Source organism: Elephantulus edwardii, unplaced genomic scaffold (genome assembly GCF_000299155.1).
Source record: "Elephantulus edwardii isolate Elephantulus edwardi_28Jun2011 unplaced genomic scaffold, EleEdw1.0 scaffold00007, whole genome shotgun sequence".
Taxonomy (NCBI): Eukaryota; Metazoa; Chordata; class Mammalia; order Macroscelidea; family Macroscelididae; genus Elephantulus; species Elephantulus edwardii.
In genome coordinates, this window is record NW_006399757.1 from 4,743,189 (window position 1) to 4,759,439 (window position 16,251).

A 16,251-nucleotide genomic window follows, 5' to 3' on the forward strand; every position below is an offset into this window, starting at 1 on the left:
GCTTCAAATCCACCAGATGCTCTGCTGAAGAAGGAGGAACAATCGCCTTCTGTACCAGTCAGATCTGATTTGACGCTACACATATAAAAAATTGAAAAAAAAAAGTAAAACTCTTTCATTATTATGCAATCCACCCCCAAGTCCACTCTACTATGCAGCCTTCATTCTGAACTCCTGTCATGACACTATTACCTAATCATATATCCCTTTTAAACAGTTCTCTCCCTCATCTGTTTCAACACAGTATACATCATTCCTCCCCTCCTTCTCTGTCTTCCCTCAACTCCAATGTCAGTCCCATTTTACAACAGTGGCCCTATGCAATATTTGCCCTTTTGTGACTAAGATATTTCACTCAGCATGATGTCCTGCAGAGTGAACCATTTTGCATAATATTTCATGAGTTCCTTGTTTTTCAATTCTGCATAGTATTCCATTGTGTGGATATACCAGAGCTTCTCTACCCATTTGTTTGTTGATGGGCACTTGGTTGTTTCCAACTCTTTGCTATTGCGAGAAAAGCCGCAATAATATCTGCTTGGGTGGCGTTATGGTTTCTTTAGGGTTATTTTGGGATGATTTTAAATTCACAGAAAAATTGAAAGGTTAATACACAGTACCCAATTTTCCCTGTTATCATCTTGGGAGATCTCCCTCTCTCCCTCTCTTTCCCTCATTGCCATGTAATTAGAACTGACTTATAGCTGACCCACCATTGGGTTTCTGAGGATGTAAAGCACATGAGAAAGTTGCTCATCTTCCTCCCACAGAGCCACTGGTAGGTTTGAACTACTAGAGAAACACAGTGTTACTGCAACTTTCTAAGCCTCATTTCAACACTACTAACTAAAGTAGGACTTTATTTGGGTTTCACCTACTCTTCCATCACTGTCATCCAGGATCCCACATTGCATTTAGTTATCACATTACCTCAGTCTCCTCCCATCTGTGGCAGTTTCCCTTGGTCTTTATCTTTTATGACCTCAACACTGGTACTGGTCAGGTATTTTGTAAAATACCCCTCATTTGGGCTTTGATGTTTTCTTTGTTTGTAGACAGCAGCTACAAGTATTGAAAAACACCACATAAGTAAAGTGTTGGTCTCATAACACTATTTTCAAGGTACATAGTATCAGCATGATGTATGCTATTGTGTATATTAAGAATCTGTTCATTTTATTACTAAATAGTACTCTGTGGTGCGTATGTACTAAAGTGTGTTTAGTCAAGTACCATGTGAACAGTTGGTCTATTTCTAGCTTTTGGAGATTATGAATTGAGCTACTACACACATTTGCATACACACTTTTAGGTGAACATAAATTTATATTTCTCGAGGAAAATTCCTAGGAATAGGATTGTTGCATGACAAGTGTGGATTTCACTTTCTATGAAACTGCCAAACTCCTTTTTGAAGTTGTTTAGTTTACATTCCCATTGACAAAGCCTGAGAGTTCTACAGTTGCGCTGCTTGGGCATCTTTTAATCATTGTTTTGGTTAGTGCTTCATCTTGAAAAGATTTTAAAGATTGACACATTGCTTGAACCTGTTTTGGGAATTGCCCCCTTTTTTCTGGCAGAGATCCCACTTCCTTTCTCCTGGTTTCAACACAGAACTTGATGGAATTCGTAGCAATTTATTTATTAGACTTTCTAGTCCTATCCCCATTACCATGATATCTATGAATAAACTGAGTGAAGAGAGAAGAGGGAAAAGTGTAGTTTCTCAAAATAGAAAGTGGCTTCTGTATATAACTTTAGCCAATAGTCTTTTCCTAAGAAAATGAATGTCTGTGACTATTACTTGTCACATTCAACGGGCCATTACTTACCTAAATATACATAATTGCAATATTTAAGTATTTGTGGACATCACTCCCCTAATTTTTGAAATAACTCCATGAGGAACAGGATGTTACCATCCTATTTCATAGATGAGAAACTGAAATACAGAGGGGTTATATGATTGTAAGCTGGTGACTCCGTATTTGTCTGGCTTCAGGACTCAAACTAAAAATTTCCTATGCCACATTCATAAATTCAATTCTCCAAAAGTGTATTTCATAATTGGTGCTAAAAAATAAAAAGATAACATTTGAGAGATGTCTTAGATAATTAAGATTAGCACACACAGGTGGATGCCTTCAACAAATAGAGATCTATTCCTTTCAAGTTTATGAGGCCAGAAGTATGAATTCATGGTGCCAAATAGAGGGGAAACTTCTGTTGTTCTGTTGGTTTTAGGGGAAGGTCAATGACTCCTTTTAACATGTGTGGCCCCAGCACAGATCTCCATGTGTCTTGGCATCAGCCTTATATTGCATATAGGAGGTTCTCAGTGCAGGGACCCTGGCTCTAACGACCGGGTTCTAGGTCTGGCTCTTTCTTCTTGGCAGTACTTGTGTCTCTCCTTCTTTACTCACTTTTCTCTCCTTTCTAAATATTTTTTTTTAGCTTCTCTCCTTTTATCTCTTGTAAGGTATGCAGGCCATCCTTCAGGGGAAATAGGATTCTTTTGGAGCATGGCTCTGACCTCAGTAAAGACATTGCATGTCACCCCAATCTCTTTACAACTGTTTGGCACATCAGATCTCACAATGGGGTATAATTATATCATTACTTAGCTGTCAAATGACATTATCATATAAATGCCAAACCACCTAGAATCATAGCCCAGCTAAGATGGCATGTGTGTATACATGCAGATAGATAGATAGATAATAGATAGATGATGATAGATAGATAGATAGATAGATAGATAGATAGATAGATGATAGATAGGAGGGACACAATTCAATCCATGACAGGAGAACAGAAAAGAGATGTTGATACTTAAAGAAAATTTGTGCGTCTTTAAATTCTTTTTATACAGCTCATATTCCTTGCACATATCTAGAAGTAAAAAGCGCCCAAGTTAGGGATCAGACAACCTGGGCTCTAGCTCTGTCTCTTTGAGCCAACCCCTCCCAACCCCTTTGTCCCTTCGGATCTCAGTTCTGGATATGAGCAGGTTGGTTGCAAAGAGCTGTGTGGTTCTTTTTGTAATTCTTTGATGTCAGCTATTAAGAGAACTGTGAGTTGGATGTGTGCAAAGGACATCTCCAAACCTTCCAGCCTCAGTGACTGGGATTGGTCAAAAAGATTATTAGTCCTTTTAGAGTGTGGTTTCTGGGAAACATCCTAGTTCTTTACTCATTTCAGATCCCTCTGGAAATACAAGTATCATCTCAGAGTCATTCTGTCTAGAGTGGGCCTCAACTGCATTTTGCTGCCTTAAATTCATTCTAAATGAATCAGCCTCCAGGAACAAGCACATACTGCATTTTGCTGCCTTAAATTCATTCTAAATGAATCAGCCTCCAGGAACAAGCACATGAAAAACTGGGTGAAAAGCATGCCTTTCCCTGCCTCGATACCAGTGCATAGACTGGAGAATAGACATAGACCCAGCTCAGGGCTCCATTAGCTTTGACTGGAAATGTTAGTGGCTGTTTCACCTCTGCATGAGAGGAGCCTGCTGGGATGAAACAACATAGGACTAAGAGTTAAAAGCTGCAAAAGGACAATTGTTGAGGTTGGGATCTGAGCCCCTAGATCCACCCATAACTGAAGCCCACCTATGGACCTTGCAGTCACCCAAGTAAGTAAACTCCCTACCTATTGTTTCATTTTCTTTGAGTGTGTGGAGGGAGAGGAGTTTGGTGTTATTTAAACCAGTTTGAATTGGGTTTCAGTAACGAAATCATGGTAAAATGAGTCCCTTGTGAGGGCTTTTGTCTTGTTGGTTTGTTTTTTTTTTGTTTGTTTTTTTCTTGAAACTTGAAAGAATTTTCTCCTAATCCCTGAGGATTTCAACCCCAGAGTTTTGTTACTTTGGTTCAGGTAGGTTGACATTTCCTCAGTGAGCTATAAACAATTTGATGGCTTGATACTTTTATCTGGTCCTAACATTGCGGCCTGTTCCCTTCTTGGTCTATTTCATGCATCTTGCCGAAATTTGTCAATAATGTATGCAAATGACATGACCATACCCTACTATGCAAATGACATGCCTGTGACATGCAGAGAGGTGATTGGTTAGTTAGTGGTTCTGGAGGGAGGACTATTCTTTGAAACTGATCAGGAATTTGCTTATTAATACAGTCAATCCCACAGCGGTTGGCAGACAGATAAAGGAGGGAGAAAGAAGAGAGGAGAAGAGCTGAGGCAAGTAACAAAGGTCAGTGGCTTTAACACTGAAGACAGAGGAAAGTCTTCTAGAAGGGGTCTTGCAGCCGAGTCAGTGGAAACAGGCCCAAGAACCCTGTGATAGTGTTGGTGATGACAGCATAAACCTGCTAGCAGGCTTTCAGTCAGCAGAGAGAACCATGATTGCTAGACTGGCTATGAGCTGGGATCATTCACATGTAGAGGCTAACAGCAGAGAGACTGAAGCCACCAAGGTCTGTCCAAGGAGGTCAAGAGGCCTATTTTGAAAGTAATGAGAAGCTTAGAAAACCATCATGCCCTGAAGAAAGGAAGGATATGCTCTTTATTTTGGAGGAAGCTTCCAGACTTCAACTGCAGTGCTTCCTGAGTTGTACTCTGTTGCTTCCTTAATAAAGCATTTAGCCCTAAGTATGGTCTCTGAGTAGTTGTGTGTGGCTATAGCATTCTTTGAGACTGACATCTGGCATCAGAAGTGGTGGGAAAGTTGGGAATTGGAGGGGTGTACACTGCAACCTCACAGGAATCAGTTTTGATTTTGATGCTCCTTATCCCTCAGAAGGTTCTATAAGGTCTGATGTCTTCATTTCACACACATGCTCTTTGCACTATCTGCTTTTCTTACACATATATTCTCCTCTTTCTGAGTTCCCGAAGAATAGCCACTTTTGATAGGAAAAACAAACCAAACCAAAGACAAAGTCTAATGCAATGCTGGTAAACATACAACATTGGTGTCACCATGTCTCTGTCAAGTCTCCATCATTCATCAGACTCTTTGTCAAGGTGGACTTCCTGGCAGTCACTGTCAATCATCTGGAGTAGGTACTAAGATGAAGTCTATTTTTCAGTGAATGTGGAAGAGACCCACACCACTGCACTGGGAGTGATGCCACTTAACAGGCCTGGGAAATGGTTTCAGTCAAATCAATGCAACAACTGCCATGGCTTCTCTGGAGGATACTAGCTGAGCACGAGGGCAGATGTGAGGCTGGTATTTACTCAGTCACGGGAAAGTGTGTCTCCATAATGGCCTCATTGAGGGAAGCCAGCAGTTCAGACAGTTGGCTCTTAAGAGTTGAACATGAGTAGTGAACAGGAGATGCCTGGCAGGTCCTCCTTCCACCCAGATGGCTGACCATCCTCTCGGGCACCTCCCGTCAGCCCTGCCCCAGCCCTAGCTTCAAGCGCAAGGCCTGATGGGTGTGTCCTTCCTCCATGCCCAGTGGCAATTCAGGGCTCCCATATTACCAGCTCTGAGCAAATCCTGTTTTCCTGGGCAAAAGTCTCCAACACAAAAAAAGTGCTAGTTCCTCCTCAGTTGGTGTGCTTCTAATCCCGATGCTGATGAATGCTTTTCTCACTCTCACAGAACTAAAAAATCAACTTGACATTTCTAAAATTACATTTTAAAGGGGATGAATCTAGAAAGTGCGCTGAAGCCTGTGCCAGCTGGGGCAAGGAACGAAAAAGGAGGAAACAGCATCCTTTCTGGCTCACTCTCTCGCATGAATATCTTCTGAGGGAGAGAGAGAAAAGGAGGGAGATTGGGAGGCAGAGAAGGGGAGGGAGATTGGGAAGCCACCAAAAATGGCAGGGCAGTTTTCAGAGGCAGGTGCTTTCTGATTTTCTGCCTGGTCTCACTCCCAAGATGAAAGTGAGAGAGACACAAGACTGGTTATGAGGAGGGGGACCTTTGCTTCATCCCAGAACTGGCAGAGGCACCCAGGCCAGGCTGCGACCAGCACATAGACCACTTCTGAGAATCAGGCAGCAGCTGCTTCTCCTTGAACTGGAGAGGTGAGGGAGGGAACTTTGTGTGAGCCTGGATCAAAACATGCCTATCAAAAGGGATCAAAAGGCTGGACAAGTGGATTGCAGATGGAAAAGGGAATTGAATCTCTTTTTCATATGTAAAGAAAATTCAGGGAGAAAAACACCTCCTTGTGCAAATCTTTCTGCTTCCTTGCAGCAAAGCCCATCCAGAGACCAAAATTCTCTTCCACAGATCAGTTATAAAATAGGGCCTGTTGGTATTGAACGTGAACCATCCAAGATGGAAAAGTCCGTCCACCCCCAGCTCTGGGCTCTCTGGGCCCCAGCCTGGACCCGGCAGCCCCTCCCATCACCTTCTTTCCTGCAGTTCTGTGACTGTGTTTTCAGGGCTGCAAACAAACGTGACCCAGGATGCAACTCTGACTTTTTAATCTGCTTTCCATGTGCGCAGCTCAATTTGGCAATCATTAATCCAGTGTTTACAAAGTGACTTTGGGGTGCTAATTAATGGGATTACAGAGAAGTGTTTAGGAAATGGGGACCCTGTTTTGTGGGTTACACCACCTGTGAGTGCTTGTTGGATGCGGTTAGCTGAGTTTTTACACTGAGTGACTCTGTGACTGAGTGGAAGAACTATCTCAAAGGACTTTTCTAGGCATGGGAATTCTGTTTTGTGGGTTACAACATAATCTGACCAACAGGGACCCAGGTTTGTGGGTTACAACACCTAGTGATAGTTGTTCTGTGTTATGATGTTAATTTTCAACTCTTAGGGACTGTGGGACAGAGTAGAACAATCTTAAAGTGTTTTCTAGGCTGTGATCTAGACAGGAGCAGACTGCCAAGTGGTGTGTTCAGACCCTCAACCTTCAGTTAGCAGCCAAGTGCTCAATAATTGGGTCACAGGGGCTTTTTTTCCTAGTGGCCAAGGCAAAGGCAGAACTCATAGGTTTTACTGTGCAGGGCAGGGCTGGCTGCCACGTATCTGTGTCAGAGTTGCTGGACAAGGGGTAGGGAAAAAAATGACTTCTCAGGAGAGATGGTTATTTGCTCAAAGAAAACTGAGTTGCATTTAGAAAAGTTCTTTGGACAGGTGGCATCTGGTGAGGCTCCTGAGCGCTGGCTTTAACTAGGATGTCGATGGCAGATGAGAATAAGGATGAGGATACACTCCTAACAAGTGCACAGCCCGAGAGATGCAAAGTTGTGTTGTATCTTGTGTCAACTTCATCATCTCTGACACCCTTGAGCCCACTGCTTCAGTCATTGTGTCAATCCATCTCACTGGGATCCATTCCCTTTTCAAGCATGATGCTCCTTTCCAAGGATCAACCTTTCCTAGAAACATACCCAAAGTATGTGAGATGAAGTTTATTTATTCTTCCCTCCAAGGAGCATTCTGGATGCATTTCCTCCAAGACATATGTTTGTTCTCTTGGCAGTCCATGGGATCTTCAATACTCTTCTTCAACACCACAACTCAAAGACATCAATTCTGCATCTGTCACCCTTGACCATGTCCAGCTCTCAAGTGCATAGCAAGTGATTGGAAAGACCAGGGTCTAAATAAGGCAGCCCCTTTCCTTCAAATTGACATAATTGCTCCTCAGTAATCTGGAGAGGTCCCTGACTGCAGACTTTCTCAATGCAATACATCTCCTGATCTCCTGACTGCTGGTAGCAATGGTGTTGATTATGGATCCAAGTAAGATGAAATTGTTGACAGTTTCAGTCTTTTCTCCATCTATCACGATGTGGGTTTTTGTTTTCTTAATGTTGAAACGTAATCCATATTGATGGTTGCAGCCTTTGATCTAGCAAACATTTCATATTCTCACTTTCAGCATGCAAGGTTGTGTCATCTACATAATGCAGACTGCTGATGAGTCCTCCTCTGAGCCTGATGCCACATTTTTCTTCATAGAGTGTAACTTCTTGAATAATTTGCTCAGAAGACAGATTGAATAGGTATGGGAAAATGGATACAGCCATGATATACACCTTTCTTAATGTTAAACCTTGCAGTGTTCTCTTGCTCTGTTTGGACAACACCTTCTTGACCCCCAGGTTTCATATGAATAAAAAGAAGTGTTCTGGGGTTCCCATTTTTCCCATCATTCATGATCCACATAGCCAAATGCTTTTGCTTAGTCAATAAAACAAAAATAGACATTCTTCTGGTACCCTCTGCTTTCAGCCAGAATCCATCTGATATCAGCAATGACAGCCCTAGTGCCATGGCTTCTTCTAAACCCAGCTTAAACTTCTGGCAGTTCTCTGTCAATGTACTGTTCTAGCAGGTTTTGGGTGATCTTCAGCAATATTTTGCTTACATGTGACATTTAATTATATTGTTTGATAATTTCTACATTCTGTTGGACCGCATTTGATAGAGATTAGAACAATTACAGATCTCTTCCTGTCAGTTGTCCAGGCAGTTAGTTGTATCCTAAATTTTCTGGCATAGGCTGGTGAGTATGACCAAGGTTGACTGGGGTATCCCACTGATTCTCAGGACCTTATTTTTGGCCAATGCCTTCAGTGCAGCTCAAACTTCCTTCATTACCATTACCTCTAGATCATATGATACTTCCTTAAATGTTTCAGGGTCAACCGTTTCTTTTTGCTATGGTGACTCTGGGTGTTCCTTCCATCTTCTTTTGATGCTTCTTGGATCATTCAAGATTGTGCCTACAGTTTCTTTCTTGAGTACTGCAACTCAAGACTTGAAGACAGCCATCAATCCTAGGCATCTGCATTCGTGGCTGGATCAAGGTAGAACCATATCTTCACTCCTTCAATCACCACGAAAATAATTTTCTCAGTTCCTAAAACCTAAACAACTGAGACCCTACCAAAGGAGGATTTCCAGAAAGCCAGTGTTGTGTCTGGCAGTGATGTATGTGGAGTCACTAGCCCCTTTCACTTGCAGAATTCTTTCTTAAGCAGAGTTTGAGAACGCAGCTAACTGCCCTGGCCTCCAGCCCTCCAGGTGCCTTGGAGAGAGGATAGCAGGAACTGCTGTGTCCAGGCCTTCCTGGAGGGCAGCACTGAAGGCAGCTGGCGCAGCTCAGCGATCCCAGGGAGGACTCAGAAGTGATTGCAGGTGACCCTTTCAGGGTCTGTGGCCTGAGGAGTCCAGGAGGGACCTTGCAGGAGCATTTAGACTTTATTCTGAGAGACTGTCAATCACACCCCCATTCAGCATGTCTTCAGTGACACAGGGGTGGTATGGCAAGGAGGGTAAAGCTGCCGGCTCTAGGCTCTAACTCAGCCCTGGAGGAATGTCTGAGACACTTAGACACCCAAATGCAAAACCACTTCACCTATCCTCACTGCTTGATCAAACCAAAGCCCCCCATCTTTCCTTCCCACCCCCATGCCCGCTCTCCCCTCTATCTGAGATGCCCATGGAGGAGGGGTGGTCTGAGGCAGTGCCTGAGAAAGGAGCAGGGTTAGGAAGATGCAGAGGGTTACCTCAGTGGCCCCAAAGCTCAGTACTCCCTTTGGTCCCCCCCCCGGGCCCCTCCCCAGTGTACCTCCTTCAGCACAACAGACTCATTAACTTGACCATGTCAAATACTTTTTGTTTAATTAAAAAAGAAACAAACTAAACAACCAACCAATTAATGTCACAGGTGCTCCAGAAATGCATGCTTTTGAATTCCAGCCTCAGAGAGGGCCACAGGAGACACTAGTTTTCGCAACTATGGCGGCTTTCCACAGAGAGGCTCGTGCAGCAGAGAGAAGCCCACGTCCTCCACGAGTGAACCTGGGGTCCCCCGGGCTCAGGCTGTGGGGACAGTGTCTTTGGTCGGCCAAAGCTCACTGGGATGTGATGCGGCAGGAAGAGAGGACAGCCAGAAGCCCCTCCGTGGGAGGCAGGGGCAGGGACTGCATTTCTGTGCTAACTTCCTACCACCTGAGGCTGTATGATTACTCAGGTAAACCGTGACAAAGGAGCTTATGATCTGAATTTGGCTCTCCCCGTAGCCCACTGAGGGGGCATCATCCAGAGAATGACCTGACTGGAAGCCACTCCTGGGTAACTCTGTATTATTTATATCTCCAGAAAGAATACACTAAAACTCATTATACCAAATAAGAGTAAATAATACCAATATAAACAGGGCCTCTGACCCTTTGATTTTATTAAAATGGCACGTAAATGTTAAAACAGTATACTGATCACTTTATACTTGTGCTAAACCCCGTGGTGTTGCTGAAGATCGGCACGGGTGTCCGCTGCTCCTGGAGGCTGCAGACTCATGCATTGAGCAATTCGTGTTCTTTATCAGTTTTTCCAACAGCATCAGGATTTGATAAAGGGTCAAGGTCAGCAAAGAGGCTGAACCAGGCAGTCAGATCCGAGGCAGCCTTGGCAGGCTCTGCAGAGAGAAGAGGAAACATCAGCAAACCTACCTTCCAAGTGTTCTGATTTGTTGGATGCACTCAGGTCAGGGGCCGTCTTGAAAAGGGAGATTTCTATCAGAAAAATCCCATCCTTCTTGGTCTCTGTCTAACAGTAGGGAATCTGATACATTCCTGGTCTGATAAACATGGATAAACATCTCTAATGCAGGGAATGATCTACCCAGCTCAGTGGAGAACGGGCTGTTCCCTTAACTAACCCAGCCAACCTAGACAAGTTCTTATTTCCTGCTCTCCTGTGGCTCTCAGCCTCCAACCCGCCCCACCTGATGGCCACATCCCAGAGCTGCTCAAAACCTCAGATTCTGTCACTTCACTGCAACCAGGAAATATCAGTTATTTCACAAAGCCTACTGAATGGCTGAGGAATGAGGTACCTTCTGGTGTCTAGTAATATTTTCAAATTTGCTAGGTCATTAGAAATGCTGTGGTCTCTCTTTTCACCTTCCAAAGTAACAAGGGCAGGCCTGGGCTTCTCTTCTAGCAAGGTCACTGCTAACAAGGTAACTTTCTCTCATGAAAGGAAGGCAGCCCTTTTCATGCCTCCTTCTATGGGCTCTAACTCAGGGCCCTTGGCCTGCCTCCTCCCACAGGCTCTAACGCACTGAGGTCCTTGGCAGGTCTCTTCACATGGGCTCTAACCTAGGGCCTTTGGCCTGCCTCCTGCCACAGACTGTAACCCACAGAGGCCCTTGACCTACCTCCTGCCACAGACTCTAACCCATAGAGGCACTTGGCATGCCTCCCATGGGTTCTAACCAACAGGTCCTTGGCATGCCTCCTCCCATGGACTCTAACCCATAGAGGCCCTTGGCATGCCTCCTCCCATGAGCTCTAACCCACAGAGGCCCTTGGCATGCCTCCTTCCATGGGCTCTAACTCAGGGCCCTTGGCATGCCTCCTTCCATGGGCTCTAACCCACAGAGGAATCCTCCCTCTGGCTGTTCTCACCCTGAGCCACCTGCCCTGACTTCCTGGATACCATGGTTACAGAACCGAATCATTTTGAGATGAAGAGAACATCTACATCTTCAAAAGAGCACCTGATGCAAGTGATTGCTAAATAGGTAGGAAGCATTTTTGAATGTGTGTATATAAACCATTCCACATGAGAATCTAAGTTCACTGGCTAACATGACCCCTTATTATGATGTTTTCCTCCAACAGGTGGGAGTGTTGGAAGTGTGAAGCAAATGGCTCTCTGACAGGTTATCTTCTAGTGGACAGCTGCTAGGAAGGTGTTTGCCAGCTGTCCAGAAAGAGTCTAAAAAAGCATTAGTGATACAAGTTGCTAAGAGTGGTTGTATTGGTGTGATTATGCTAATATAAACAGGGCCTTATAAACCTTCAGTTTTTAAAAGGCCACATAAATGTTAAAGCAGTGTACCAATTAGAACAGATTATCCGAGAGGGTGGGCTCTATGAGGAGAAGTGTGGCGTCAGGATTGGTGGAAGATCTATTAACAATCTGCATTATGCAGATGACAAAACCCTGCTTGCTGAAACTGAGGAGGACCTGATGCATTTGTTGCAGAGGGTTAAGGACTATAGCCTTCAGTATGGATTGAGGCTTAATGTCAAGAAGACAAAGATTCTCACCACTGGACCAATTAGCATCATCAGGAGGGATGGAGAAGAGATTGAGATTGTTAACAACTTTAGTTTGATTGGCTCCATGATCAACACTCTTGGCACCAGCAGCCAGGAAATAAAAAAAAGTATTGTGATGGGAAAGTCTGCTGTTAGGGATCTCTTCAGGGTACTGAAGAGCAATGGTGTCACTCTGGAGACTAAGGTGCATCTGATACAGGCTATGGTCTTTGCAATTAAGAGTTGGACAGTGACTAGGGAGGAGAGAAGGAGAATTGATGCCTTTGAGCTGTGATGCTGGAGAAGAGTACTGAATATACCATGGACTGCCAAGAAAACAAACATTCATCCTGGGGAGGGTTAAAACAGGCTGCTCCTTGGAGGCAAGGATTCTGGGGCTTCATCTGACATACTTTGGACATGTTGCAAGGAGGGACAGGTCCTTGGAGAGGGACATCATGCTTGGGAGAGTGGAGGGACAGCGCAGGAGGGGAAGACCCTCTATGAGATGGATTGATTCAGTGACTGGGGTAATCGGGATGGGTGTGTCAGAGGCAGTGTGACTGGCACAGGATAGAGCAGAGTTTAGGGCTGTTGTACATAGGGTCGAAGGCACATAAGGACACAACATTCTCCTTCTGTCTTTAAAAATAAATGGAAAGAATCTGCTCTTATAGATGTATTACTTTTACAATCAGATAATCAGTGTTATCTTACTTACAGAGATAAAAATGGGTAAGGAGCTCGCCTGCCCACCCAAAGGCATGCAGTTCAATTCCACCAAGTGCTCTGAGGGAAAAATATGGGCAATCTTTTCCTGTGCAATTTACAGCCTCTAAAAACCTTCTGGAGGGTGAGCTATGAGTCCATCCAGACTCAAAGGTACCTAACACCAAGCATAAGACCAGCTGGTATTATGTGAGGTATAACATTAATTGAATTCACTGTGCAGTTAGCCTAGCTCTCAAAACACCAGATTTAGTGTTATATAACCTGAGACTTGGGAGAGCTAAATACAGCTTAGTCTTTCTTTTGTCATGTAGAGGCCACATCAGGAAGCTGTATGGGGCAAGGCTGATTTTGGTGCATTAGTCTATCTCTGCACTTGACAGAAGAGATCAATATCTCTTAAAAACAGCTGCAGTTAAAAAAAAGTGACATGCTCACTTCCTCTTCCTCCTCGAAACTGCAAAGGTCTTGGAAGATCCAGAGACATGAGTGGTCTTGCCAACAGGACGAGCCAGGTGACTATATTTTGGGGTAACCCTCCCAATCCCAGGTCTCTGTTGATGGAACAAACACCAGGTGCAACTCATTTGCACAAGCTTCAAAAGCGCATCTTCTGTATGCTTTTTGATGATAATGACAGAGACACTTCCTCCCGCCAGCCAAGGGAAAGTGGGTGCTGACCAGAGGAACAAAGATAGAGCTACAGAGGCAGATTAGAGCTTCAATGGAGCAGATGTTCTCTTTGGGGCCCCACCCAGAAGACAACATATCTCACAAGCTTGAAAGGACCTCTTCTGACAACCAAGAAATCTGGTATCTTCTGAGGAGCATGAACTAAATGCCTTACTTGGTTAAAGGCAGAAAATCAAAGTGGTCTTTCCCATGCTGCTGTTTTCACTTGATATTCTAGAAAGAATCTAGTTTCAATGAGACAGATATTTAATTTATGCTCAAGAGATGCAGTTCGATAAAGAGGGATAAGGATTAGAACATTCAGTCAGACAAGAATGCCAGAATGTAATTCTGTATATATAAACCACCATCAGATGTATTTTGTACTCAAAGAGAACTCACATGACAGAGCAGAACTACCCCTACAGTGTCTTCTAGGCTTTGATCTTTATTGGAACACATCTCCAAGCCTTATCTGCAGAGAGATTTGGTGGATTTGAGCTGCTAACCTTTTGGTTAACACCCACACACTTAGCTGTTATACTGCCAAGGAACCTTATGCAATTTCTAGCAGAATGTAAACCTTCCTACCTCATATCATTAATGCAATCAGCAACACTGGATTGTATCTGTGCAAAAGATGCTGACTGGGCAATGCTGTTATAAATACTTTTACCATAATAACATAAGACAAACTAAAACAGCCCCTCCCATCTCTACCTGCAGCCCTTGCTTAGAGCCTGAGGTGCTGAAATGGAAGGTAGGAGTAGAGAAATGCAGAAAAGAAGTGGGAAAGGTAGACCCCTGACATTTGAGGTGAATGAAGCATTACCTTTCACAGCAGGGCTGTTGCCATTTGGACTGCTTGCCTGGGGTGCTGGCCATGGAGGAGGAGTGGCATTGTCTTCTGACCAGCCTAATAATATTCAAAACCACAGGGCATTAGATCTGAGATGAGCATTCCGGGAGGCCCACCCACTGCTGCAGCGCTATCAATACCCGAATGCAGGAAAGAAGACCTTACGGGGGCACCATCAGAGGGAGTGATACCAGAATGACTGTCTGTAGAACTGTGTACAGTGTTTCAGCAGAAATTTATTCTTTAGAAAAATGTTTCTATGCTTATTTATGATAGAACATTTTTGTAAGCGTTTATGTGTATATTTGTAGAGTAACGTGCATATGTTAACAGACAACACAAAAATCCTATGCTAGTGGATGTCTCGAACTTTCCAACATGCGCTAGTCAGTCCTGTTGTTATTACTCAATTTGCAAGGATGCTTAGAACCACGTGGTTTTGTCTGCGTGTTACAAGTGCACACTGCTGTTTTCATTGCTTCTAGAATTTTTATAGTCACCAATTTCATCAAATCTTCTGTTTTAGCTACAATAGTAGTTAAATAGTAGTTAGATCTGTGAACCTTTATTCAAAATAAAAAAGCTGCCTTGTAACTATAAATTCTTTTTCTTCTTGTTAAGTACCATTGAGTGGAGTATGACACATAGCGATCCTCTGAACAACAGATCCAAACCCTGCCCTATCCTGTGCCATCCTCAACGTCTCTAACACACCGGAGCCCATTTCAGCAGTCACTGGTCAGTCCATCTCAGTGAGGGTTTTCTTTTCTATCACTGACCTTCTACCTTTCCAAGCATGATATCCCTATCCAACAGAAGAGGAAGAAGAGGGAGGGAGAGGGAGAAGGAGAAGGAAAGGGAGAAGGGAAGAGAAATAGTAGGAAATGAAGAACTGAACTATAGGCAGCATTTCTGTTTGGGGAGTTGAAAAACTTTTTACATGAATAGTGGTATAGTTAAAAAAAATAATGGTGGCACAAAATACTGGATAAGAGAGGTAGGTTCAAAGCATTGTATTTTTTCAGAGTACAGAATGGAACATGTTCCTAAAAGGAGGCAGAAATAATCTCATATGTCAAAATATATCTCACCTTTTATGTCTTAAGCATGTCACCAAAGGTTATTAAATAAAGTACCTCACGAAGATAATACTATTTTATGATCTCACGTATATAAAATATCTAAAGTAAACGTATAGAGACTAAATTTATTAGGAGCTACCAGGACTGGCAAGGAACAGGTGGAAATCATTACTGAGAAAGACACTGAGTTTTTGTTAATGGTAGTAGAATAATTTGGAACTGGATATTGGTGATGATTTTGCAACACGATGAAAAGTTGCCAGCTTATATTATATATGTCACTGAATTGTACACATAAAGACTATCGAACTGGCAAATGTTTTGTTATTTACAATTTGACCACAACAAAGCAATACTTTTTAAATTAAAAATATTCCTATATACCAAATCACATACTTTAAAAGTAAGTGTAGTAAAAAATAACCAATGTATCACTTAAAGAATTCCAATGGCAGATTTTAAAAATAAAGGCAACAGTTTTCTGACTTCGCTGCCACCATGGCACCTGTGAAAAAGCCTGTGGTGAAAGGGGGTAAAAAAGAGAAGCAGGTCTGAAGTTTACCCTTGACTGTACCCGTCCAGTAGAAGATGGAATCATGGATGCTGCTAATTTTGAGCAGTTTCTTCAAGAAAAAAAAAATCAAGGTTAATGGAAAAACTGGTAATCTTGGAGGAGGGGTTGTAACCATCGAAAGAAGCAAGAGCAAGACAACTGTAACCTCTGACATGCCTTTTCCCAAACGGTATTTGAAATATCTCACCAAAAAATATTTGAAGAAGAATACGTGATTGGTTGTGCGCAGTTGCTAACAGTAAAGAAAGTTATGAATTATGTTACTTCCAGATTAACCAGGATGAAGAAGAGGAGGAAGATGAGGATTAAAACTCATTTCTCTTGAATATTTT

At 43.1% G+C, this 16,251-nt stretch overlaps 1 protein-coding gene and 1 pseudogene across 3 annotated transcripts in view; one reads left to right on the forward strand and one right to left on the reverse strand.

Moving 5' to 3' along the window:
• Nucleotides 1–10,103: 10,103 nt before the first annotated feature.
• ICA1 (islet cell autoantigen 1, 69kDa) overlaps nt 10,104–16,251 on the reverse strand; it is a 211,433-nt gene continuing 205,285 nt past the window's right edge. The window contains exon 13 of one of the 3 annotated variants that reach the window (XM_006880238.1): nt 10,104–10,370. In XM_006880238.1, the coding sequence (XP_006880300.1) occupies nt 10,249–10,370 (122 nt within the window). In that variant the 3' untranslated portion in view covers nt 10,104–10,248. The remainder of the gene's footprint in view (nt 10,371–16,251) is intronic. The other 2 variants (XM_006880237.1, XM_006880239.1) reach the window with 2 other exon arrangements.
• On the forward strand, nt 15,844–16,228 carry LOC102873282 (annotated as a pseudogene).